Source organism: Gymnoscopelus braueri (genome assembly GCF_963280865.1).
Source record: "Gymnoscopelus braueri genome assembly, chromosome: 3".
NCBI lineage: Eukaryota > Metazoa > Chordata > Actinopteri > Myctophiformes > Myctophidae > Gymnoscopelus > Gymnoscopelus braueri.
Window position 1 is genome coordinate 11,270,972 of NC_137612.1, and position 27,359 is coordinate 11,298,330.

Below are 27,359 nucleotides of genomic sequence, written 5' to 3' on the forward strand. Positions count from 1 at the left end.
GTTGCCTGGTAGATGTTCGCCGAATGTTTGCCTATATTCACCAAATGTTTTCCTATATTCAGAAAATGTTCACCTGTTTTCGCCGAATGTTCGCCTATATTACGACTAGGGATGTCCAGAATAGGGATGCTAGAGTTCATGTGAAAACCTCTAGCAGTACTAGCATAAAATACTACTCAAAGGAAAGGGGATGTCTAAGTCTAGGGCCCGCCACAGTGTATTGGTTTGCATGGCCAAATATCCTGGTGAGTACAGAGGGTGCTAGACTCTCTCTAGAGCTGGTCGATAGTCTTGAAGAGCCATGTGGTAGAAATTCAGGGAAACGCTGAATGCATCTCCCTCATGGCGTGACTGCACCCCTTTATATAATGCTTGGCTGGACGCTCGTCATGTCTCACTGAGGTCACACGATGAGTCAGCTATATCCATATATGGAGTTTCACATCATCATGATGGTTGATTATGAGATCAACCACTCAAGTTGAGTCTAAAAGGAGTTACTTATGATGTCAGGGCAGCAGTGGATGGAAACCCATAGCAACCCAAACTTACATGTTGATGTATGTGCTGCTATTACCTGATGTGTTTAGTACGTATAAGATTTTCAATAAAAAATGTACGTTTTTTATTTTCAAAAGCAACCCAAACTTACTATGCAACCATGGCAATCTACCAAAAAAAACATATGACGTGAAAGCCTTCATTACAACAAGGATTATGATTTGTTCAGAATTTTCCACTGTAATTCACTTGTCATTTTACAGAGTGTACATTCTCATTTACAAAGGTCAGAGAGCAGGAAACCTTTAGCCTGGTTCCAGACGAATCTGCCTTTGCAAAATTGCATCGCACTTATTGTCTGGCCACGCAAGGCTAGGAAACCTTTCTGACCTGTGACAGTATTGTCATCAAGTTGGATAACTCCCAAAAAAGATTTGTCATAGTCTTTTGAATTAAATTCCATTTAGTTTTTGTCATATTTTAGCCGTCTGAAATGTTTTAGTTTTAATGTCATAGGATTTTAGATAGCCGATCTACAAGCTCACAGCAACACCCACTCACAAGCATAAAATGACTTTACTGGATCTCTTCTCCACTAGTCCCTCCCTAACATTTTATTTTATTTTTATTTTTATTTTTTTAGTCATCATAGCTTAGTTTTCAAGAAGGTAGTCGACGAACATCTTTGGTCATAGTTTTAGTCGACGAAATTAACACCAAAGAGAAGACTAGATAATCTGGGATAGAGTATTGTGTGTGTGTGTGTGTGTGTGCGTGCGTGCGTGCGTGCGTGCGTGCGTGCGTGCGTGCGTGCGTGTAACGCCTGTCTCTGGGCCTAATGCTTTAAAACTCCCTGATGGGTAATTACAGCTATTAAGATCTCTCTCACATGCAGCAGAGGTTGCAGCTGCACATTGAAGCCAAAGCAGTGAGGAAGGTTATTCTGGGGTTGTTTTACACACAGTATAAAAAAGAGGCTCATACCTCACATATAGTGAAATTGCCCATCTTATCCTATCCTTTCCTTATTACAATGTCCTTGTGGGTGGGGACATTGGGTAGACAGTGGACAGTTACCGTCACAAACCTAACATGCCCTGAAGACTATTCTGGTGTGCAGACAGTTATATAAACCTTGACGGTGTCACTGATGAGGTCACCTTCTGACGTCGCTCAGTGATATCCCAAGCTCACGGGGGTTATCATTATACTAGAGGTTCGGGCCACGTGGCCCGAACACCAGCTATTGTACACCTCACCGCCAATCTGACTGATATGCCCATATATGGCGATCTCTGTATGTGTCAGTCCTTGTCCCTTTTATGCCCATATACGTCTGTCCTTGTCCCTTTTATGCCCATATATATAAAGATCCTTAATGTCATCAGTATATGCCCATATAAGGGCATGCTGATATGCCCATATATGGAGATCTCTGTATGTCAGTCCTTGTCCCTTTTATGCCCATATATGGAGAGTCCCCAAAGGAGTAAGTGATGTACAGAGTTCCCCATATATGGAGTACCCTGATGTCATCAATACGATGACATCAGGTCACATGTCACAGTTCTGAGTATGACGTCATAGATGGGCCTGGACTCCAAATTTGGGCATGGCCAACACAGAACTCCACTTACTGATATGGGCATAAAAGGGATACAGACAGTTGTTTTGAACCTCAAGCCCTAGCCTAGACCAAATGTCACATCTAGGCCCGATCCGAGGTTGGTCCAGACAGAGTCCCAAACTCATCATCGTCCCAAAACATTTCGACTGTAATCCCTTCTAAATAGTCAATTTCCTCCTCAGGACGGCGACCTTTGCTGGCCTATTCACTCTGCACACACGTCATGCGAAGTCCGGCCCCTCTGGAGTCTCCTCTCCTCTCGGCTCCTCTCCTCTCCTCTCCTCCCTCCCCGATTTGCTTTGCGGCCCTAACCTCTAGTCCCAACCTCCCAACCTCCCAACCTCGGTCATGTGATAAAGAGGTCAGACTTCCTGTATCTAGATATATATATATAAGATAAGATAAGATAAGATAAGATAAGATAAGATAAGATATGATAATCAATAAGATAAGATAATCGATTTAATTTGATTTTTTTTAAAATATATATTAGGGCCTATTTATTTCATTTTCATTTTCCACTCCTATAGAGCGTGCCAAAAATCCTGAAGGGGGCGTCAACAAGTGTCTTTTGGTAGCTGCGGACATCTTTGAGGGGTAAAAACCAGGTTGACTTAACATTGCCCAATGCCACGCCCAATGCCTCGCCCCCGCAGGCTGATTTGCCCCTTCTGCTGGTGACGACACGTTGGCACGCTTAATAGGACACCATTGCCTGATAGCCTGCTGCTAGTAGGCTAATTGGTGGTGCTCTGATTTGTTCAAGTGCATATTGCAGCACTTTTCATGGTTCAGTTGTTGAAGGCTAGGCTACTTGAATGTGTAAGTTAGTTACCTAAGAGAGAGAGAGAGAGGAGGGAGGGAGGGAAGGAAGAAAGAGAGAGAGTGGGAGAGAGAGATGGAGAGAGAGAGTGGGAGAGAGAGAGGGAGAGGAGGAGAGAGAGCGAGATAGGGAGGAAGGAGAGAGAGAGAGAGAGAGAGAGAGAGAGAGAGAGAGAGTGAGAGGAGGAGAGAGAGTGAGAGGAGGAGAGAGAGTGAGAGGAGGAGAGAGAGAGAGAGAGAGAGAGAGAGAGAGAGAGAGAGAGACACCTGAGCCCAGTGGATCAATCGGCTCTGTATATCCATCGCAGGCTTTATTTTCCGCTCATATTGGTTGACCGCTGACCAGAGAGATCGAGCTGTTCGATGGGCTAAATAAATCCAATATAGATATATCCTGGTTGATCCCATCGGAGGCTGAATGCTGTGTAGAAACGCTTTCGCTCCGTTTCAACAAGACAACTATAAGGTAAGCATTAAGGCGCTATACATATACTACAAGATTACATAGATATGTATAACCTATGTATGCTATATATACATAAATGTGTATGTTGTTGTGGTGAGTAAATTGCCTGAGAATAACCAGATGCTGGGGTGGGCTAATAATAACAACAACAACAGCATAATAGCCTTATGGCTGCAATCTTCAGTACAGAAGTATAGCCACTATAGTCAGCCTAGATAACAGATTTCCTCTAGTATCTTATCACTGGTGTTGTGGTTTCCATGTACATTTTGGTAGCTAGAGCAATCAAGAGAATTAACCGGCGGTAATTATGGTTGTTTTATCTGAAACCGCGACCTATAACAACTTTTTGACGGGTGGCTGGCTGGTGGTGCAATGCACCCGTAGTGTGCAGCAGTCCGCGAAGAGAGCATATTATAGTGACGATCAGTGCTGCTGCTGCTGCTGCTGCTGCTGCTGCTGCTGCGGTCATTTTCATGTCATGCATCAATCATCCATATAGCAATAGCCTCGAATCGAATTCATATTAAATAACATCGTCAAATGTTTGACCCTGAGTCTAAATTGTCTACTCACTGACTGTATTATTATTATTATGTCCTTGCAGCTCCATGACCCTCGATCGTGAAGTCTAGGGGATATATCTACGGTATATCCTGATTTGTTGACATTCTGCCCCAGCCTAACCTTGACATGATGGGGAGGCAGCCCTGTCTTCCTCATGGTGCCATGGGAGGAGTGTCCAGAGGAGCGTTTTTCTTGACCATGTTATCTCTGGCGTTACTGTTGCCGGCCATGAGCGTCAACGGGCAGTTCTTAAGCAGTCCGCTCAACTGTCACAAGACCTGTGTCTGTGCCAGCAACATCGTCAGCTGCTCTAAGATGAACCTGACCACCGTGCCCCTGGCGCTCCCGCACTACACGGCGTTGCTGGACCTCAGCTTCAACGCCATCACCCGGCTTCAGGCCGATTGGACCCCCGTCAAACTCAGCAGATTGCACAGCCTTCTCCTCAGCCACAATGGCCTCAACTTCCTCTCGTCCGAGGCGTTTGTGCACGTGACCAGGCTGCGCTACCTGGACCTGTCCTCCAATGGCCTCAAGATACTGGAGGAGCTCATCTTTGAGCCTCTGGAACACCTGGAGGTGCTGCTGCTCTACAACAACCACATCTCCCAGATCGATCGCACTGCCTTTTCAAACCTCCAGAAAATACAGAAGATCTATCTGAGCCAGAATCAGATCTCCCGCTTCCCGCTGGAGCTGGTCAAGGAGAGAAACCGCCTGGACACACTAACCCTCCTCGATGTGTCGTCAAACCGAATTAAAAACCTGCCCCTCCAGGAGCTCAACGCTCTACCCGCATGGCTCAAGAACGGCTTATTTTTCCAGAACAACCCTCTGCCGTGTAGCTGTGAGCTGTACGAAATGGTGGCACGGTGGCACCTCCAGGACCTCGGCTCAGCTGTTGATTTTCGAGATGACCATACCTGTCTGTTGCCAGGGCCGCAAAAAGAAAGACTGGTCACGCTGGACCTGAACAAGCGCCATCTGAACTGCAGCGAGGTCAATGCCCTGGATAGAGAGGTCTATCTGGACCAGTACCTCATCCTGGACTGTGACGTCAGGCAGAAGGATATGCTGAAGAGCTGGGTTCTGCCCGCTAATGTTCCAGGCAATAACACGGCCAAAGTCCTCAATGACGGAAGCCTCCAGATCGGTCCCCTCAAGGCGGAAGACTCTGGGGTGTACACCTGTTACGCGTCCAGTGACTCCCTGAACGAGACTGTGTATGTGACTGTGGCAGTGCATAACTTCACTAAGACCGGTGGAATCGAGAGCATGAAGACGGCCTACACCACCCTGGTGGGGTGTCTGGTCAGTGTCGTTATGATTCTCCTCTACCTTTTTCTCACGCCCTGCAATTGCATCTGTTGCCCGGGCCAGGGCCTGAGCAAGGGCGACCCGGGGGACAGCCTTCACTCTTCCACAGTCAGCATCTCTCAGATGCATGACAACCTAGGCCAGGAGGACAGTGCCGGGGCCGCCAAGGCCTTTCTCAGCAGGCGCGTTTCCTTCATGGACCCCAAGGACCAGCTGGAGCAGAATGGGAGGTTGAACCCAATAGGAGAGGAAGAAGAGGAATGGCAGGGGGACAGTCGGGGGAGAAGGAAGTCGGACGCCGAGTCTGTTAGCTCGGTGTCCTCCGATACCCCGATGGTTGTGTAAGAGAGTGAGTGGGTGAGTCTTCAGGTCAGGACTTTGCTGGTGTGGTGAGATGGCCGCCTCACTGAACTTCATACAGTATGCACGTGTTGAAGGAACTTGTGGCCTGTCAACACTTACTACATTACGATTTAAATTGTGCAATTAGCTTTCTTTTATTTGACATATATAAGAACTAGTAACCAAATGAGAATGTGGGTGGTTGACACGTCAATAGCAATTCTATTTATTTATTCTTTTAATTTGGAGTCGTATATTAATATCTGGTCCAACGAACATGCAAAAACAAGATGAGCTTTAAACTATACATTTGTTTAACTGCTTAAACACCTAAGATTCAAAAAGTTAACTTAGCTCTCCCAGATCTGGCATTGTTCTAAAAGCAGTATAGGCCAGTGATTTTGATCGATAATTAATAACTAGTGTAATAACTTAACACACAGTGGAAAGAAAATATATTTGACTGTATGGATTTATAATAGTGATAAAGATTAATCTTAATATTCATACAGGATAAAAAATATATATGTTTTACTCCAATGTTTACAAACATTTAGCAACATAACAAACATATACAGCCCAAAAATACAGCAAATTCAGTTTATGTATCTGTTGTCTAATATAGTGTTAGTCATTCTATCAATTAGAGCTGAGTCAATCACATATACTGTCGGTAGATTAAAAACATATCTCCACTGCATTTTGAATTTTTGGTGGTGGGGCTAACGTAAAGAATGTAGAGTACACAGTGTTAATTTCTCCATTTGTAACTCCACAGAGTGTACAAATGTTGCACGACTCTTAGAGTTAAATTAACACTCAGGATTTTACTGTGTACAATCCCAAATGTAAAAACATGTATTAGAGTTTGTGCAATTATATAACCTACAGTATGAGACCACACACTCCAACAAAAAAATAATACAATTATAATGGCTATAAAGCACTGTCACACGCTGTAACACATGCTTGGTGGGGGAGCTACCCATTTGTTAATTGTTTTATCACTGATTAGGGCAAAGAAATACCCCAAAAAACTGGTCCAGTTCACAGAGACCAATATGCAGACTAATGTAAACCAATGTCTTATCATATCACTACTGGCTGTCTTAATGACTGGCTCCCTGTCAAATACACCCATGTGTTCTCTATATATCCTGACCTATGGTGTCACACAGAGAAAAATACATGTATATCCTTGGAATTGTCATCTGTTGGCTAACAGGCTTACAGCGACCTGTTGTGGAAATGTTGTGGACTTTGACCTATTTGACACAGTGCCGGTGTTTACATTTTTATCATTTTAATCATTTACAGTTAACTTATTTTAATTGTGGCTGTGCACACATTTGGGGAGATTATTTATTTTTCATTTAATGAGAATTTCAGGTGACAAGGCAAAGTATATATTTTTTTAATATTGTTGTGATTAAAAGATACTCTCCCCTAAAAAAACTAATAATAAAATCTTAATTGTCAACTACCCATCTATTCTCACCATTGAATGTAGCATTATATGTTATTAAATCCTTTCTTGGACAGTCTATATTTTTGTGGACATGAACAATGAACTTCTTCATCCTGGAACTGTGCCTCTAATAATGAATTAGAGTGTGACTGTGAATGCAGTGGCCAGACCCAGCGTGATTTTATGTGACCAAATGACCATCACTGTTTCTGGTTCCAAAAACACTACAATGAAAATACAAGTCAACAAAGTCTGAATCTACTTCATTGTAAAATTGATCATCATTTTCACTTTGTGTCTTGATGGCATCCTTAGAAGAGAACCACGGTTCTCTAGTTTGTATCTTTGGGTATTGTTCGTGTTCACAAACATTTTCATCTGCCTAAGGTCATAGTACATTCTGTTTTAATGTGTAACTAAAATAGTGCAAATGTACCATAATAACCAGCCACACTGGAGTTGTGTTGCTTTACCATAATACTTGCAACAGTATTTCTTCTTGCTTTGAGGTCTGGTGTACAGGCTAAGAATAGCGTCTGTCACTTAATATCTATAAGAGTCTGTATTATGCTGCTGTGCTTCAATTCTCTGTGGGATAACATGCCATGGGCATAAAGGATGCTCGGAGGCAGACGGGACAGACAGCACGGCCCAGGCAAAGCAAATGAAAATTGTTTCCGTCTATCTACCGAATACTTATAAATAGTTCCAACAACCCCTATGCAAACGGACAAATACCGGCGACTGGGCAATAGTCTCATAAACACAGACAGAAATAGCAGCCACTAATTCAGCTAATATGTAAGCCTCAGCTGAAATGTAAACACATTTCCCTAGCACTTTTTATTTTCTTTACTTATCTTGCTAAAATTAGGATCTTGTGATGACAATGTATATTGTACACTGTAACAAATGTGTTTTGCACCACAGTACATCTAACTATAAGCCTCAACTATCAAAAACACTGATTTTACGCATGTAAATTATGTATCACAAACTTTAAAGATTGAAATTGACACTACAGCTCTTTTGCTGATGGAGATTAATCTCAGATAACAACATCCAGTACTTGACTAATAGCTCACTTGTGAATTTAGTTAAGTGAAACCAGCTGCTTTTGTAATTACATTAATGTACCTGGATGCCCGCCACTGCCCTCCTCTAATGACCATTATACTTATACACAGATGAGAAGGCAATCAAATAAAAGAAACATGTACTGTATGACGTCATGTAAGTTAACAGCCAAATGGACCATTCACCCATGGACTACCTTACAACTTTTGATTTAACTACATTTTTGTTCAATCAAAAGTTGAAAGGTAGTCAGTCCATGGGTGAATTTAAAGGGATAGTTCACCCAAAAAAAGAACTTTTTTTAAATCAATTACACACCCCATAAAGCCTTGAATTTAAGAAGATTCTTTTGTTTTTGTCGCATTCCTAAAGATGTTAATATCTCCGGTAGGAGGCTCGCCACCAGTCATCCAATTATTGGCTTAGGAATGTGAAAAAAACAAAGAAATCTCCATGAATTCAAGTCTCCATGGGGTGTGTAATCAATAGAATTTTTGGGGGTGAACTAACCCTTTAAGTTGTGTTACAGTAATACACTCACTTACATCAATATGAAGATCAATTTAAGAGACCTTTTAGAATCTGTGTGCTAATGTACATCGATTGGCTCCATTGAAGCACTTATATTTCTCCAGTGTTATGTAATCTCCAGCTAATTACTGCATCTGCTCAAACATACATTATGATATGAATGAGTGTGACACATTTCACCTTTACATTTGGTACACAAGGTTGTCATACGTGGTGTCTAGAATAAGTGTCTGCATTGTGTCAGAAATCTACATTTTAACCCATTGATACCTGGAACGCATCTGTGTCACTTTTAGATTTCTTTAGGCTATTCAAAAATAGCAGATATACAAGCTCATAGCGCGGCACCGAGTGCCGCGCTACGAACTTGTAGATCTGCTATTTTTGAAAAATCGAGGAAAAAAAATATTGGGTTTTTTTTTCCAATTTTTTTTTAGGATTTAGAAGACATTTCTAGAATCTTCTCAGGTCTTAATGGGTTAATTGTTGAATGATGTAGGTCTACAATGACTTTGAGGCTATTATGTTCTCCACTATATACTGTATTAACTGTCCTCTTGTGTATTCCTGTATTCTGACTATATTTCCACTTCCTAAGCTGCAGAAATACATGATAGAAAAGCGAGTTTTGTCCACTACATTCCTATCAAGTAAACATCGGATAAGAGGTGTGGTTAACATTCATCAGATTGATCTGTGCAGGACAGTATTATTATTATGTTTGAGTGGGAGAAACACTAGCGTGTTTGTGATTCAAATGCGCTTGTATTTGTGGACAGACATCCATCCACAGATCAGGCTTCAGTGTGCAAAGTGGCACATATACGGAACTCCATTGGCTTCTGTTTCTGTATTAACCCATTAAAACCTGAGGCGATTCTTTAAAAAATCTAAATCTCAACAGTTTCTTGAAAAAAATCTGGAAAATATTTTTTCAATATTTTTCAAAAATAGCAGATCTACAAGCTCGTAGCGCGGCACTCGGTGCCGCGCTATGAGCTTGTATATCTGCTATTTTTGAATAGCCCAAAGAAATCTTAAAATGAGACGCAGATGCGTCCCCGGTCTTAATGGGTTAAACTAATGGAATACCCACAGTTACTTGGAGGGTGAAACACTAGAGCGCATAGATCAGTGATGCGGAAACACTGTTCTCTCAGGGAGAGGTACTTACTTCACCGTTCCATTTACTTTCCTTTGGCACGCTTTGCTGTGCATATATCTCGCCTTTACTGCAGTGGTTCTCAAACCATTTCATGTCAAGGACCCCCAAATGCATTTGGCCGTGGGCGCGCAGACCCCCCCCCCCCCCCCCCCCCCCCATCTGAAAAGATTTTGTGCCAGGGACCCACAGAAGAGAAGAGTTGTGTTAAAACATGTAAATAATTCAAAAAATGTCCAAACATTTTCAAGATTCTTCAATATTCTTCAATATTCAATATTCTTTTTCAAAAAGAAGTACAAGCACGTGACGCGCTGTGAGCTTGTACTTCTGCAATTTTTGAATAGCCAAAGTATAAAATATGCATATTCTACATTAACAAATTTTGCTGGGGACCCCCTGGAAACCCCCCCAAGGACCCCTGGGGGACCCCACTTTTAGAACCATTGCTTTACTCCATCTGTTATGTGATGATTTATACCTCGTCATACAACCTAATTGTCGCTTGCTGAAAATTTATACATTTTCTGTTGTTATTTCGGGAAAGGGACACGATCATACGCCAAATTAACCAGCCATATTTAATGCACGGCAGACAGTATACATACATTATACATATGAGTCAGTGCTGCTGGGAACAAACAATATTCTTGTACAATTTATCACACTATCATTCAACAACTCGGTCACAAAGTAGGCCCATGGTTTGCAAGCGATAGCTATACACTTTAGAGAAAAAATACAGAGGAGATAGAAGATCAAGTGATATGACTGTACACTCTTTTTTGAATTTTGGGTGGGGGGGGGGCTTTTGTGTGCCTTTATAGATAGGACAGTAGACTGACAGGAAATGGGGAGAGAGATGGGGAGTGACATGCAGCAAAGGTCTTTGGGATCGAACCCACGACGCGCTGTCAGGCTGGCATTTCAGCCTAGGGTGCCTGGACCGCCACACCGCGGCCCAGGCCTGTATACCCTTTTTTCTATACACTATATATGGGTATTTTGGGTATATAATATAACGTTTGATCTCAGTAGCTTACTCAAGATCCCTCCCCTTCATATGTTGTGCTTCCATTTGTATCGGCTCACAATGAATGAGAAGAATTATAGGTTTAATGTGGCCACATATTGTATATATTTTATATAACAAAGTACCAAACCTGTGCACTTTGTTTCCTCCTCTTCTGACATCTGTCTGTCCATCTGCTGCAACCTAACCTCTACCTGCCCTGCAATTACACAGATGTCTCCCACTAAATGAATGATTGAAGACGACCCAGTAACTCCAGCCTCATGTCTCATGTTACCATGTTTACTCACAGTATACATACTGTACCGACCAGTCGATCCTGTTGTAACACAAACTAATTACACTTTAAAGATAACAAATTAGGATTGTATTCAAATGCATTCTGAAAGAGTGATTTATACGTTTATAGAAAATGCAGTATGCTATTTGGAATATGCTATTTTTTTTTACCCTATCATAAATCAATATCTAGGTTAAAATATAGGTAATGGTTACATTACTTAACCCCATGAACCCTATTCTGGGGCAAACGTTCGGTAAAAATTGCAGATCTACAAGCTCACAAGCATCACAATGTGACACATTGTTGATTTGGTGTAAAGGGGAAAAAAGGAAAGTGACTAGTATAGACCCCTGGGGCATTCCGGTCAACCAAGTAAATAAGGTTTATGCTGTTAAACAAACCTATTTCCTCCCCCAAATACAGTTAATGATAGTTGACCTTTTTTTTTTGCCGATCGTGAATTCTATCAACCAGCAACATTTGTATCACTGATTGGCCCTTGAAGCAAATAGAAAGTGTAAAGCAGCAAGCAGATCATGTTACATTGGGTTCAGGGTTGACAAGACTTGTTGTATAGGCTACATTTAATTAAATTGCAGCTGATCCAGTAGGTCAGTGGCGTGTCTGACCCTGCCCCGTGTCCCCGCCCCTTAATCAATCGCAGGTTAAAATTAGTACAACCAAGCCAGTAAATCTTAGATCATTACAGGCACAGATGACATGAATGCAATCCAGCCCCTGTATACAGTGACTGATTGACAGCTCTAAAGGATGATGACTCATCCATTCTTTTACCCCTCCTCCTAAGACAACCAAATGAATGGCAAACATGATCGTGTGTGTGGTTCTGTGAGCCTTCTGCCATCTAGTGTTCATCAGACTCAAAGTTGAAATCTGGAACCAATACTGGATCCCTTTAACAACATATTTTTCAGATTAAGTATTGCTATGGCAAGTAAAGCTATATATTCAGCATCACTGAATTAAATGATTGTAGTTGAGTACAACTGAGAGAAGTAAGGGAAGAAAGGTAAGGCAGTAATTTTTTTCCTTATTTTTTATTTTATTTTTACAAACATGATATTGCTTTATTTCAGACAGGACGGTGTATATAGTATAGAGAGAGGTTACAAAGGGCAGAGAAAGAGGAGAGACCTGGAGTAAGACGGGGAGTATGGTCTGTATGGTGCACTAGGCACCCACATATAATTTGCCTAATGGAAGATTTACAGAATTAAGAATGAATTAAGAATTGCAGCTATTTAAAGCAGCACTATGTAGTTTGGGGTATCAGTGGCCACAAATAACATGGCAGCCAACGTCTTTGAATTCATTACCCAAAAGTCTCTGCAAGCAATGTCCGGCGAGGACGTGCTGTCTTCGCTTTGACTGGCAGTTCTGCCTTGTTAAATGCCAGGATGAAACTCATTGTCTCCCCTATACATATAAATAAAGTCAAGCCCCTAGCAGAGACCCCCGTGAGTCTGTCTATGGAAGAATGATTGTTATTGCTTAAACATAACGTAACTTTATAATTTTGTTCAAGTTAAAAAGTTACATAGTGCTGCTTCAAAGATAGACAAACAACGCTCTGAATATTGCTCAGGATCAGAGTCTACTAGATAACCAATAAAAATCATAACTGGCACACTTCTCTAGGGCCCGTTCACACAGCCGGAGCAAACCCCACCATGTTGTTACCAACATCAAAGACAGTGTAGAACTGCCGCATGAAAACTTCACCCAGGATCCAACTTCCAGATCCAGCTTCCAACCCTGTCAAGCATTTAGCGCCGTACTAAATGAAAGAAAAGACACAAAAGAAACATTTCAAATTCTTGCCGTGAAATGAACACAACATTTCATTAACAGATCTGCATGTGATCTCCATGATTCAGTACTGTACAAAGACAAACCTGGAGCACATAGGTGGATGCAGGAACGGCAAAGCTGAAGCCATTTATGTTGAAGACAATGTCAGACATGACGTCTCTATTGCTGCAACTCACGATAGCCTGGGGGAACAGAGCCATATCTTGTTGTTTTTGGTTCCACAATTTATACATTTATAAACTATAGCCTATACCCGTAATACTAATAAAACCAAGTTACCTCATCCGTCCCATCTCTGCAGGCTCCCACCCACGCATTGATGTTGTTGATGTCGTTGCTAGGCCCTACAATAAGAGAAGTGCCAGAGTCCACTATTGCCTTGCATGTCCCTGAGCATGCAACAGTGTTCCCATTGACAGTAATGCTGTAACAAAACGGAGCACACATAAAGAGTGTATGTTAATTTTATCATCAGCAACACGACCGATTCTACGAAATGTCATCTAAACAGTTTTCTGACTTTCAAACTTTCTATGTCAGTGGTTCATGAGTGACTATTATCTGTAATATATAGACACTGGTGTGAGAGTAAAATACAACTTGGTTATCCCTTTACAGTCAGTAGTCAAGAAAGTTCAGGAAACATTCAGTGACACACATAATGAATAGTAGTTCCTATTCATATTTAATGACTGTCCTTGCTCATCCCATTCCAATTACCTGTCTATGGTGATGGCCCAAAAGTCAGAACTAATCAAAGGGACCCAGTGAATGGATCCGGTAAAGTATGACGTGTCTTTCCCTCCAAAAATGATCATACTGCCCTCCAAAGATCTGGGGATGAGAAAGGCCTGTGTTATTAGGAAATGACCATTATATGACATAAGAAATACATCTAATAATAAATATACAGTACAACGCACAAGCTTGTTGATCTGCTATTTTTGAAAACAAATAAACATGTTTTGGAAGACATGCCCAAAAATAGGGACGACATGCGGTTAAAAACAGTGGTGTTTTTCCACCACTGTTTTTAACCGCATGTCGTATTCACATTTTTTACTAAAGTAAAAGTATCAACAAGTAAAAGTCCGGTAATCAAAATTCCCCATTTCACAAGTTAAAAGAATCTTTTGAGAATAGCAGATCTACAAGCTTTGTAGATGAGCTTGTAGATCAGCTTGTAGATCATTTTCAAATGGCCGAAGTGTATATAGGGCTGAAGTGGTTAATGTATGTTTTGTGATAATAATCTAAATCAGCATACCGTAGTAACTAGTCACTAAAGTTGTCAAATAATTGTAGTGGAGTAAAAGTACAATATTTGCCTCTGAGATGTAGTGGAGTAGAAGTAAAAGTATTGGAAATGGGATATACTCCAGTAAAGTAAAAAATTCCTCAAAAGTGTACTTAAGTACAGTACTTGAGTAAATGTATTTAGTTACTTTACACCACTGGTTTAAAAAAAACGTACCTGCTCATGTAGATGGAGAAAATGTACTCTGTGATTTTAGCCTGACTCCACATGTTGTCGAACACGGTGGTGCCTCCTTCCTCGGAAATGCCAGGGAAGGCCAAACCCAAGATTCCATCCCACGGCATCATCTCCATTTCGGCTAGCTCAAAGAGGCTGAGGCCAAAGATTTGGTCCCCCACGTATAGATCACTTATCTACAAATACCAAACACATTTCCATTACTTTAAGGCAATTCCACAATGTGTAGCAAGTGTGAGAGACAGTGTCTGTGTAACCTGGTTTCTCTAGTTTGTGGTACGTTTTGTCAATCATTTGATATTCTCTTAGTTTTCTCACCTTTACAGTATCATATGCTGTCGTCCCGCTTATGTAACCAGTGTTATATGAGATGGAGAAAGATTTTGTGCCAGTCTGAAACGTGGCGGATGCTTTGCTGTTGAACTTTGAATGAGCGTCTACTAACAACCAAGACAGACAGACAGACAGACAGACAGACAGACAGACAGACAGACAGACAGACAGACAGACAGACAGACAGACAGACAGACAGACAGACAGACAGACAGACAGACAGACAGACAGACAGACAGACAGACAGACAGACAGACAGAGAGAGAGAGTGAGAGAGAGAGAGAGAGTGAGGGAGGGAGGGAGAGAGCGAGAGAGAAAGCCGTGTAGGAGAGAAATTAGCAAGAGGAATGGTAGACTTATTTTTGGTATTACACATAAATATTCAGTTCCTCATATACAGTAGAGATCAACCGGAATTTCAGTGCTTCTCTTCATGTTGCATGTATCTAGCAACAATTACTGCACAGGCTCAAAATGTATGTTTTAAAATGTATTAATAGATCATGATATCTATAGTAAAGAACAAAATATGAAAAATCCCTATTTTAAGTTCTCAAAACAGAGTGTCTCAGTCAGTCTCTTAAGTTAGGGACTACAAAGCGTACTTATATTAAATTCCTTGAACATTCATGAACAGTTGTCATTGTAGGCCTTCTTACCGCAAGCATAGCTGGTGCAGTTCAAGGAGGGAACCCAGAGGTCAGACGAGCCAGTGTCAAAGAGAACCTTGAAGAACTGAGGTGGGGTTCCAATGCCAATCACCCCATAATATGTTACCTTAGACCAAAAGGCAGATATAAATAATTGATTTTCAAGTGACAAACGTAAAGCATCATGGTTAGTGACACAGTTGAATGACAAAGCCTTTCGCTATTTGTCATTGAACTTATTTGTTTTCATCTATCAGTTATTTTTTGCCCATGCAATGTATTGTTATTTACTTATCTGGTAGTTACAGTATGTGTAACTTACATATGGATCTAATGTCATGGGCACCGCACTCTGGTCAGCCCTGGGGAGAAACTTTGCTGCAGGATTGTATGGATGCTTCCTCCTGTACTCTTCAAACTGGCCTCTCTCCTCAAGAAGCTGCCTGGCTGACTTCCCTTTGAACAGAGGAATTCTGTACAGACAGGTCATGAAATTAAAAGTGTGTACCCTAGACTATAAACCATTCTATGCTTGTGGAACATGAAATATCCTGGCGAATGTAGATAAGGAATCACATTTTAAACAGACCTTTGCCAATATCTAACACACGTCACTATAATTCTGAACATTAACCAATTAAGCCCAATTTTATACTTTGGCTATTTGAAAATAGCCGATCTAAAAGCTCACAACATGCTGCGATAAGATGTGTTGCTAGTACATCTGCTATTTTTTTTAAAGATTCAAACATTTTTGATTAATAATTTGTCTAGTAACTAACAAAATCTGTCAAATAATTGAGAGGTGGTGAACAACATTTGCCTCTGAGATTTAGAGGAGAACTATAAAGTATCAAGAAATGGAAATACCCAAATAAGGTAGAAGTATCTTGAAATTGCACTTTAAGCATACTTGAGTAAACATACTTATAGTTACTTACTACACAACTGCTTCCAATGTTATTACTTACTTGAGAAGGCCCTCTGAGACAGCCAGGCAGATGAGGAACACAACTACACACTTCATCTCTGCAAAGGTTCTCGGCAGAGAGAGAAAGGGTAACTGGGAACAGCTGGGAACCTTATATATGGTCAATGTCGGATGGGAAACCTCATATGTCCAAAACTATAACTTTCCAGGAAATGGGAAAAAAATAAGCTGTGTTCCAATGGATCCAATGTAGTTACTATTTAGTCACAAGCTTTTGTTAATGTTTTCTTTGGTTAAATGTTTATAAAACTCACAGACACACGTAACCACTTTCACTTAAAATCATTTTCAAAAATAGCAAAAGATAGCTGATCTACAAGTACTCAACATGTCGCGATTGTGTGACACTGTAGTATGACAAAGTAAAGCATTAATTTACAAAAGAAAAACACATAAAAAGCTGAAATATAGTGATACAAGGTTTCTGCCCGACAGCAACGATGTGGTCATGGGTTGGAATCGGATAGAAGTTCAAAATTAATCTCAACACCTCCGTCACTGGGGCTAACTAACAAATACCGTACTGATAAGAAACCACTTAACAACGATAACATCAGCATTAACTTAATGAGTGAAAACAGATAAAGAAAACACAAGGAACTACCGGTAAAAGTAAAGCTAAATGTCCTTCAATCCCATGTTAACCAAAACATATTGGTTGGTTGAACTCCCTTCCGTGATTGATCCAATGACACTAAACACAGACCACAATCAAGCTATGACTCTAAAACACATCTAACATTGAAATTCTTGTTTCAATGTTGGATTCAACACATAACTGTGAAATAAGGTAATAATTGTGTAAATTCTAACATCAGCACAGCAAAGAATGGTTTTCAGTTTGTGGCTTGAATTTCTATTTTAGACAAAATAACTATATTGATCAATTAAATAAAACAATGCCTAATACTGTGCTATGAAAATGTGTCATAGTGCCACAAGAATTCATTAAGTTTTGAGCTAAATGATTTGATAACTGTCCACAGGGGGTGAATAGTGTTGCAGAGGTTTGAGTCATGAGCTTAAAAGTCTATCACACTTCCCTTTGTAAGTCCCTGCGTGCAAAGTATGGTTCGTATAGTGATGTGAAAAGAAAATAGTGGTGTGTGTGTGTAAGAAAAGGTGTTCCACCGTACCTCAGCCAAATTAAAGGAGTAGTTCACCCAAAAAATGATTTTTGTCACATTCCTAAGCCAATCATTTGATGACCAGGTCATCGGTTAATAGGAGACTCCTATTGACCGATGACCTGTTGACCTATTGACTCTTTGAGTCTCCTACCAGAGACTCCGCCGGTCATCAAATTATTGGCTTAGGAATGCAACAAAAATAAAACAATCTCCATGAATTCAAGGCTTCATGGCGAGTGTAATTGATAGAAAATAAGTAATCTTTTGGGTGAACTACTCCTTTAAGGCGTCACAGGAGCGGGACACAACAGTAGATGAGTAAAAAGACACTGGAGCAGCTCGGACATTTAATAATGGAAGGTGCTATGTAGGACAATGACTGACTGACGTTTCGATGTATACTACATCTCCCTCAGAGTCAATAATAAAAGAGGCTTAAATGTCTGAGCTGCTCCAGTGTCTTCTTCTCACCTTAGTGGTGTGTGTGTGTGTGTGTGTGTGTGTGTGTGTGTGTGTGCGTGCGTGCGTGCGTGCGTGCGTGCGTGCGTGCGTGCGTGCGTGCGTGCGTGCGTGCGTGCTGGTATTACTGTACTTGTGAGGGCCAAATGTCCCCACAAGTATAGTAGATTTTGAAACAGAGGCCCATTTTCCTGGTCCTCAAGAGAAACGGTTGTTTTATGGGTTATAGATTTAGGGCATTTCCAGAGCCAGATGTCAATCGATTGTTTTTCGTCTTGGATCAATGGCTACTTATATCCTTTATAGTATACTTTAAGTTCCTATATATCAGTAGCACAATGAAAACACACTTTTCAAGGTTTTAAAGAAAAAATACTAGGACATTATTATTTTAATGTTAATGTTATGTTATGTTATCATTACAATCTTTGTGTTTTACCGGCCCACTTGCAATCCTCAAGGCCCACCACCAGTGGGCCCCGGCTCACAGGTTGAGAAGCACTGATCTAAATACACCAGCTGGTTCCATGTGTAAAGTCTTTGTTGGTGCTGCAGTATGACCTTCAACAGGTGCTGTGTCAGCACCCAGTTCTGTTGACTCTTCTCAAATACTTATAGCTTATCGTTGCTGTCAGGTGATGTCCAAAACCATTCCTTTATTATTATTAAAATAGTTTTTTTTAAATAGTGAAAATAGCCTAAGCTCGCAACGTGTTTTCACTATACTTTTTGTGCAAAACCCATGTATGATGAAATAGGGAAACTACTGGAGAGATGGTGAGACCCCTGTTACTATCAGAAAATCGTGCTTTAATAACCTTTTAACAAAAAAACGTTTGAAAATTGTTAACATCTATATTGGTTGCAAATATTTAATTGTACTTGGGAGTTATGGTAGTAGGCCTATGATAGAAGAACAAATCCCGGAACAGGGCTTTGTCCATTAATCCTCTGGCGTCTGGCATTTTGTCTTATAATGCCATTTTGGGTCATGGATGGGTGGGATAGCTGACTTGGAAGTATTTTTAATGGCCTTGTGCCATAAAGACCACAGATTTGTATCTATGTATATAAATTAAAATAAGCATTAATCTCTCATGAGTACTTCCTTATTGTTAACCGTATACCAGCAAGATAAGGTTATCCCCATACTTTAGAAAAATGATAACGTTAACACACCATTAAATTACTACTTTCCTTTCGCTTTAATATGGATGAATCACCTTAAATAGCATTGCAATTAATCACGTCCCCTTCTAATCTGTACATGACATGTCAGTAGTTCTGCTACACGACTCTGCCCCCTACAGGAGTAATGGTGTAAAGATCAGAAGATCAGTCCAAACTCAAAAATCCTGTCCTGTGGTCATTTCCAAATATACACATAATATGCAAGAATGAGACAAACGTCAATAAGGATCCCTCAAAAAATAGAAGTCTTTATTCAAATCTGATACAATTTTAAAATATAATACATATTAGTGCAAATAGAAAGTTGTACTCACCAAGGCCTAGTTTCGCCTCATCTGATGCAGCCTCTGGAGCTATTCAATGACCATTCATAACTTCTAAGTTCATTATTATGTCTACAGAGGTCCTTCAGTCCCTTTCCTCAGACTTTTGTTGGCTTTTTTTAAACTGGGAGGAATAGAGACTGCACTGTCCTTGTCTTCCATCCTGAGGTGTTATTCATTCACAGCCTCTGTAAAATGTGACATTTTTAAAACATCCTTTCACAGTAGATCACACTGAATTTGGTTTACCCATTCTACGTCAATCTTTCGACAAAGGGTTTAGCAAATAAGCAATCCACGTATTAAGCATTAAGCATTATACATGTTAATTTATGTCTGGATGCTTGATCTATGTTCTATCTGCAAGATGAGGCTCATTTTCAGCACGGCCTACACTGTATATTGGTCTTTTTCTCCTGTGTTGTCTCATCGATCAGTCAAGACTTATTTTAACTTGGATTTTCCAAATCATAAACTGAACACAGACAGATATTGGATGATGGCATTGTAAAAGTTTAAAACAAATGTAAAGGTAGAGTGGATATGAAGGACTGTGATACAATACTTCTGTTACTCACATCACACTTATTGGTAAATATTGCCTTAGATTATATTGCACAGAATGATGTTGAATAAGAGTCTGAAAGGTATTTTTTTATCAGTCACCTCGCCTCCTAAGAAGCAGTGATTTGGATCTCTCCGATTGTGATTACAATGGACTGATCCTAGACTGCTAGAAGAGCAATTATTTCACAGATTTGTTTTTACTCTGCACCTGATGGCAACCTTATTAACAATTATGATCAACCTGTCATTTCTGATTCATATACTATGAGATGGGCAATAAAATTTATCCTGCACACGGTTTCTTTCTTCACTTAGAGCCAGAAAAAGGTCAGAGCGACCGAAACGTATCTCTAATAAACCTTTTATTGTCTGTAAGTGAAGACGGTGTGCAGGATTCCTTTTTACTCGTCTCAAGACTTAATATAACCGACTACCCATGTGATGTAATTTTAGGGCACCATAGTCCATAGAGCTCTATGTTTTATATGTATCCAAAAATCATATTCTGGCCAGAACACTTTAACTGAGGAGGAATAGGTGTTAATGTGGTTTAAGGGCTCAAACCTGTTTCATACACATTTACAGGAAACCTTGTTGGTGATGCCATCAGTGTAGGAAGGCAACACTTGTTGGACATCAGGCTTGGAGCAGTGATGACCAGGAAAGCGGTGCTGCAGAGGGGATACATCCTGTGGATTTGGACTCATGAGAGTGGGGAAACACTTGCCTTTGATTTCTTAGCTTCGAGGAAACTCTAAAAGAGCACATGTCAAGTTATAACAAAAAGTGAGGATCCCTGCACAGGATATAGGCGAAGAATTCTCTTCCATTGCATTTCCTTTCCACTTAATGGCAATAGTAAAAAGAAAGGTTCTGTGGCACACTGTCTCAACCTGAGCGTATGAAACAAATCTTCCGCATGACTCCCAAAAACAAGGAAGACAAAACAACGGGCAATTACACAAAAGTGAATCATTCTCATCACTGCTCCTTTTTAAGGTGAAGCAGGTGTTGGGAGGGATCTTGATACTTTCTGCACCAGCCAGCTACTGGAGCCAGGTGAGAGAGAAGGCCGAGTATCTGATGAGTTTTCATCCCTGTGAGAAGCTGTCAGATGCAGTCGACCACAGCAACGGAGCCTGGTGTGGTCGGAACAAGCCGATCAGCTGCATTGAGGCTACCCAGGCTGATAAAGTTGACCTGGAGAGCTCTGTGGTGGTCACCTTCAGCCACACTCCCATAACTCCAACAAGCATTGGGCTGGAGGTGACTGCAGTATAAAGCCCCATTTGTCAGGGGGCACAGTGACTGTAGGCTTGCCTTGGCAAAAGCAATTAAATACAGAGCTTGTAAGAAGCCACAAATTTCAATATCAACAAAGGGTGTATCAGAAACTCTTCGAAAAGGGGTATTCAACGACGGATTGGTGATGGACCACCAATGTCAAAATACAGAATTGAGAAGCTGGTTTGGCTTGATCTCTTACTTTCCTCTCCTTTCTGGCAGAGTAGGGATCCATTTTCAAATTGATAAGCCTTTGCATGAAAGAGAAAATTCCAAGAATAGAAAAGGTCACAAAAGTTGTCTTCCAAGGCCAATATTTGTTTCCCACGAAAGAGAAAATTTATTAAAACTGAGACAAGTTGCACTTTGTGTTTTCTGACAAGTAGGCCTACTTGTTAGGCACATGAGCACTGATGGTCTCCATGTTTTTCTCCAGATATCCCGAGTATACAATGTACAGCACAAATCAATATCTCCATTTAAAACATACTGAAATCAACAGAGCATTAAAACAAATCAAGACAACAGTTCTTTCAAGGGAAGGCCATTGCAGAAGAGCCCACATACTCTGATGTATTCTGGGGCATTTTCTCAGTCCTCTGAAGATAAAGATGTTTTCTGACTACTGGATTCATTGTTCAGTTGTGGGGAAGGTCCACAGCATACATACACATACTGTACATCAGATGTTATTCTTACTTAAGCATTTTAGCTACATTATGTGAAGTTTTGGGAAGGTAAACGTTTCTGATGACTTAAGTTAACAAAAATAACTGATCTGGGGGGCATTTTAAGTGTATAATGTGATTATATATTAAAAAAAAGGAATAGCCATGTATGCATTGCAGAGGGATTGTAAAGCACCACATCAAGAGTGTTGCCACATAAATGTTATTTGGTGCTTAGCCATGAGTTATGAATTTTCAGTTTGAAATGCATGAAAAATAAAAGATGGAAATACAAAGGGCAATGGCACCAACAACAAAACAGGCGAATGGTCTACAAACCAAGAAGAGCCTACATATTATTTAAGTACTTTGTATCCAGTTACCTAATCAGCATTTTGGCTGCTAAATTTATTTCCATTGGTATATGAACACAGAGAAAGAAGGCATCCTATTTTGCAGATAAAATCACCTACAGTTTGATGAATACAGCTTGGTCCTTTCCTGTATTGCTTAATCTTTTTTACTCTTTCGCAAGCAAATGCCTAAGTTTAGCTTCACCTACGGTCAGAATTTAAAAAAAAAGATTACCGAGACCCTGTAAGCCTTCAATAAAATAAAAATATAAACCAATATACACAAGATGGAATTGCTCAGTCAGTGAGGCATCGCTGACTGATAAGATAACACAATGTCAATTGTGGGAAATGTCTTGTCAATTTAGCGACACAAAAGGGCTCTGGAAAAACAAGAAGAGCTACGGGAAAAAAAGGAAGCAAACCACACACTTTGCTCTTTTGAGCATCAAACTATAAAAAAAAGTAACCAACATAAAAAATGTTCCACGTAAATCCAACCTTTTCACAGACTATTACAATTTAATGTGTTCACAAGTTAGGGAAGCCAAAAAATGTATACCATAAACGGGTAGTAGTAATGTTAAGACCTATGATATACTGTACAGTATGTATGCTGTTGGTGCCACCAATGATGAAAGATAAACAATCTGCCTCTTTTTTTGTCCTACAATACAAAACAAACCTCTCATGTGGCTCAGAAAGCTGATAGTATTGTAGTATGCTTTTCATGTCAATAGCCTGTACCAATTACCAATTTAAAAGAATAAATAATTCAGGTGATGAAATTAGGCATCAAGCATCAGTGAAGGCAAGACACCATTACCTATGATATAATGCAATTTATCAAAAGAATTTAAAAAGTTTGTACAAAGATACTTCCACCATGTTCTCTAGATTCAAGTAGTATGGCTGACAAACAAAACATGTTGATTTTCTAAATGAACAGTCAGGTACTCAAAATAAACTCTGTCAGCAAAAAATGCATATGTCCACATAAACTTTTATCTTATTTATGAGTAAATTGGTAAAGCTTTAGAGAAAACTGAGTATAGTTACATCAATGGAAATTAATATTTACATGAGACTGACTCAATTCTCCTGCAGTTATGGCTCAAACACCTTCCTAGTATTTGATAACCTGTTGAGAATGACCAACCAAATATAGGTAAAGAAAGAGTAAAAAATAAAAAAGGCAAGCTATTCTGTTTTGGATGTCAATATATCTTTATAGATTTATCTGTGATTTGAAACAATAGCAATGTATGTAAATGATTTACGCTTTTTTTCAACTGCTATAAGGCAACAAGTATATAATCTGTGATTTATGAAAATGTTGACTACATTTGATTTCTTTAAGTGCAGTACCCTTCAGTCCATTGTGATTTCATAATCAAATATCAGAGGTGCATGTTTCCTGCATGAATTAAATAACCAAATTATGAACTCAATAAAATGTATCCATGTGACTTTCCCTTCCCGTACAAATATACCCTGAAGTTCTGAACAAAAAAAAAGAGGAAAAAAAAGCAGGCTACTCATGCAGGTTAGCAAACTTAAAATCAGACCATTTTCTTTCATATTATGCTCTATTTGACTGACCCTGAAAGCTTAGTCACACCTCCTCAGCTCCACCTCCCTGTTTATTCAACTAATGCCTAATTTATGCTGCATCGCACACCGGAAATAGCAGACCTGCTTGTAGGTTGGCTATGTTCTGCACACAACACCGTATGAATTGGGCTTAATAATCAAACCGTGTGCAAGTGTGAATACAGACATTTCATTACTAGCACATTTGTCTTCATTTTACGATGCTCCTCTGATTATGACCATCACTAAATAGTCCTCCTCTGATTTGGCAAAGGCTTTAGAGGAGGCATCCAAGAGCTGCATGGAGAAATCACATGGGGGAAAAGCATGAAGGACTCCTGCATGCTCCTTGTCGCGGGTGCCTCCCACGGGGAGACTGATGACGCCGGCAGCCTCCTTCTGCTTCAGGTAGGAGACCAGGTTTTTCAGTGGCCTCTCTGTTGAGCTGCCCACGCCCTGGGACCCGTCCTCGGCTTTCCCAGGTACGGCGAGGAGGATGGAGTAGCCACCGGGCCCGGCGGCTTTGAGGCGACGAGTCACCTCGTCCAGCTTGGGACGGTCCATGCGCAGGCGCTGTGTGATCTTCAACTGGGACCCCTTGCTGCCCACGGAGCTGTCCGCCAGCAGACTGGCAGCCACGGCCATGTCCCCCTGCAGCAGGTGCATTGATGTGGGAAAGCTGCTGTTCTTCAGCAGGAGAACGCCCTGCCAGGCCTGGCCCACTTTCTGTCCCCCAGCCTCCTGCTTGGACTTGGAGGAAGAGGAGGAAGGGTGTTCTGAACGTTCCTCCTTCCTCAAAGGGCTCTTGACAAAGTCACTGGCTTTGCGCTTAGCAGAGCCCAGCTCCCCCGGGCTGAGTGTCCTCCGCCTCTTTTCTCCAGGCCCGTTGTCAAGGCTGTTCTGGTGCCCTCTGCCAGGGGAATTCCTGCCACGTGGGCGCTCAGGGTCACTGCAGCGCCCCCCGTCTCGACTGCTCCCTCCGGGGCTGCGCTCCAGTGAGTTACCGGGGCGGCGCCGAGCATAGTCGCTGCTGTCGGGGGAGCGGTCCAACCGCCGACCGTCTTCCAGCGGTCTTCTTTTGCGACCCTGATCTCGGCTTTGTAACTCCCGTTCTCGTTCCAGTGACCAGGGTTCACGCCTATCCAGATGGTCCAGGGGAAACCCTGCACCCCGCACCCTGTCATGGACACCCAGGCCAGGCCAGTCTGCAGAATTATAAGGGTCCCTTTCTCTGTAGCGAAGGTTCCCTCCTGGAGGGGACCTCTCTCTCAGCCTTATAGACTCTGGAGTGAGGCGGCGAGTGAAGGGCTCAGAGACGAGGTCATAGCGTGCAGGAGGGAGAAGCTGCATGTAAGGCTGCTGCTGCGGCTGCTGCGGCTGCTGCTGCTGCTGCTGCTGGTAACGGTGCTCTACTTCTGCAAAGTCAACTCTGAGCCTTCTGTCAGGACCTCCGAGAGGGAAGCCCCGCATGTTGGTACAGGCTGCCTGGGCTGCGTCCAGGCTCTCGTACTGTATGTAAGCCCACGCATCTCCTTTCCTGTAGTCCACAGATCTGATTGTGCCAAACCGATCAAACTCTCTGGCCAGTGCTGCAAGGGGAACCCAGGGACCCAGCCCACCCACCCACAGTCTTGTTGTGGGGGTGGGCTTGCCATAGCCAATTTTTATTGGATTGCGCCCCACTAGTTTGCCATGCATTGACACTTTTGCACGGTGAGCCATGTCAAGATTTTCAAACTTTAGAAATCCATAGGTACAGTTCGACTGCGACTGTGTTGCACGTTTGATATCCACCTCTGTAATGACTCCAAACCTCTCGAACGCCCTCCTCAGATCACTGTCTGTCACACTGATATCGAGATTACCGAGGAACAACGTCCTGTTTGCCCTTCCGTCATCTTCGGGGTAAAGGAGGTCCTCCTCACGGAAAACTTGACGTTCGGGGATGAAAGGAGGTCGAGTTCTGGCGTCATAGAGAGAAAATTCTCTGTCTCTCTCCAGGTCCCTTAGGTGGGGTGGCGGGGGAGGTGGGGGCAGGCGACCCAGCGCCAGTTGCTGTAATCTGTAGTCTCTGTAGCCCAAACCAGTAGGCGAGAGTTGTCTTTGGGGCGGTAAGTGTCTGTGTCCCGCAGCGAACGAGTCTTTGGAAGCAGGAGGAGGAGAGCGACTCCGCCGCTTGTTCATGTAAATGGCCTCGATCCTCAGAGGCCGATCGTACAGAACCAACTTCCCCCGGGCGTGCTTCGCCGCCCTCGCGTCGTCGGGCCTCCTGAAATTCACGAACGCCACTCGCTCGTCGTTGAAGCGACTCATCTTCACGCTCACGTCGCCGAACTTCTTGAACTCGTGAAACAGTCCGTCTTCGATCTCCTCGTCGTTCAACTGCGTGCCCAGCTCACTTATCTTGAGAGTCTTGTACTCACTTTCCCCCGTGTTGTTGGACGACGGGGGCCGCGGATGATCGCCGCCGCCGCGTGCGTTGCTGGCCCTGGAGGAGGTGGCAGCAGCGTCCATGTCGCCACCGCCGCTGTGCACTTTGCTGCCGGATCCGGCACCATTGCCCCCGCCGTACTCGTAATGAGACCCGGAGGTTCGACTCGACGTGTTGCTGCTGGGTCCCTCCGGGTCCCTCGTGTCTCTCTTGTCACCGGGCAGAGACCTCCTGGAAGAAGAAGCTCCGCTCTTGGCAGAACTGGAACTATTGCCGTTGTTGCTGCTGCCGCCGCCCGTCGCCGACAGTGTGACCACCTTCTTACTAGTTGGGTGGCTTCCTCGTTCTCCTCGGATATTATCGTCCAGGACGCGCGAGCGCTTTTTCACCGGCGACCGCTCTTTGCCCTTCATTGTTTAACCGACGGCGACTTGAAACACTGATATATTAATGCAAATGCACTCGTTTCGTTTCTTTAAACGGTTCGTACTTTTCGACTCGATATAGCGGTGTGTGTTTTAACCGAGCGACACATCCGCCATGTTGGAGAAGTCAGTAGTGTGTGTCAGCGTTGCCACATCTTGGGAGAGAAATAAGCAGCCAGGTCTAGGAAAACAAGCCCAAAAGAATCGGCTATTTTAAAATAGCCGATCAATTGCTCAATTGCGACACGTTGTGAGCTTGTAGATCTGCTATTTTCCCCCAAAAAATTGGGGGAAAAGTGGAACATTTTGAATATATTTAAAACATTTTAACAACACAAATATTGTATGGGGTCCCTGGCACAAAATATTTTCAGATGGGGGGGGTCTGTGGACAAATGCTTATTGATTTGGGGGTCCTTGACATTAAAATGTTTAAG

The 27,359-nt window shown here is 41.9% G+C and overlaps 3 protein-coding genes across 3 annotated transcripts; 1 reads left to right on the top strand and 2 right to left on the bottom strand.

The window, feature by feature from the left end:
• The first annotated feature begins 3,287 nt into the window (after window positions 1–3,287).
• On the top strand, window positions 3,288–5,915 carry LOC308082202 (amphoterin-induced protein 1-like). Its single transcript, XM_080423875.1, has 2 exons — window positions 3,288–3,416; window positions 4,024–5,915. The coding sequence occupies exon 2, from the start codon at window positions 4,110–4,112 to the stop codon at window positions 5,643–5,645; it is 1,536 nt and encodes a 511-aa protein (XP_080280001.1). The 5' UTR covers window positions 3,288–3,416; window positions 4,024–4,109; the 3' UTR covers window positions 5,646–5,915.
• A 6,947-nt stretch (window positions 5,916–12,862) lies between these two features.
• LOC308081795 (pepsin A-like) lies at window positions 12,863–16,534 on the bottom strand (the record flags this gene model as incomplete). Its single annotated transcript, XM_080423419.1, has 7 exons — window positions 12,863–12,994; window positions 13,113–13,211; window positions 13,309–13,453; window positions 14,504–14,645; window positions 15,517–15,634; window positions 15,830–15,980; window positions 16,479–16,534. The coding sequence occupies 7 exons, from the start codon at window positions 16,532–16,534 to the stop codon at window positions 12,863–12,865; spliced, it is 843 nt and encodes a 280-aa protein (XP_080279545.1).
• Window positions 16,535–20,568: 4,034 nt separating this feature from the next.
• Window positions 20,569–27,047, bottom strand: LOC308083005 (RNA-binding protein 15-like). Its single transcript, XM_080425096.1, has one exon. It carries the CDS (start codon window positions 26,908–26,910, stop codon window positions 24,283–24,285), a length of 2,628 nt encoding a protein of 875 aa, XP_080281222.1. The 5' UTR covers window positions 26,911–27,047; the 3' UTR covers window positions 20,569–24,282.
• Window positions 27,048–27,359: the final 312 nt, after the last annotated feature.

Coding starts and splice junctions, on each gene's coding strand:
- LOC308082202 (XM_080423875.1), top strand. CDS start 4,110: ATGATGGGGAGGCAGCCCTGTCTTCCTCATGGTGCCATGGGAGGAGTG.
- LOC308083005 (XM_080425096.1), bottom strand. CDS start 26,910: ATGAAGGGCAAAGAGCGGTCGCCGGTGAAAAAGCGCTCGCGCGTCCTG.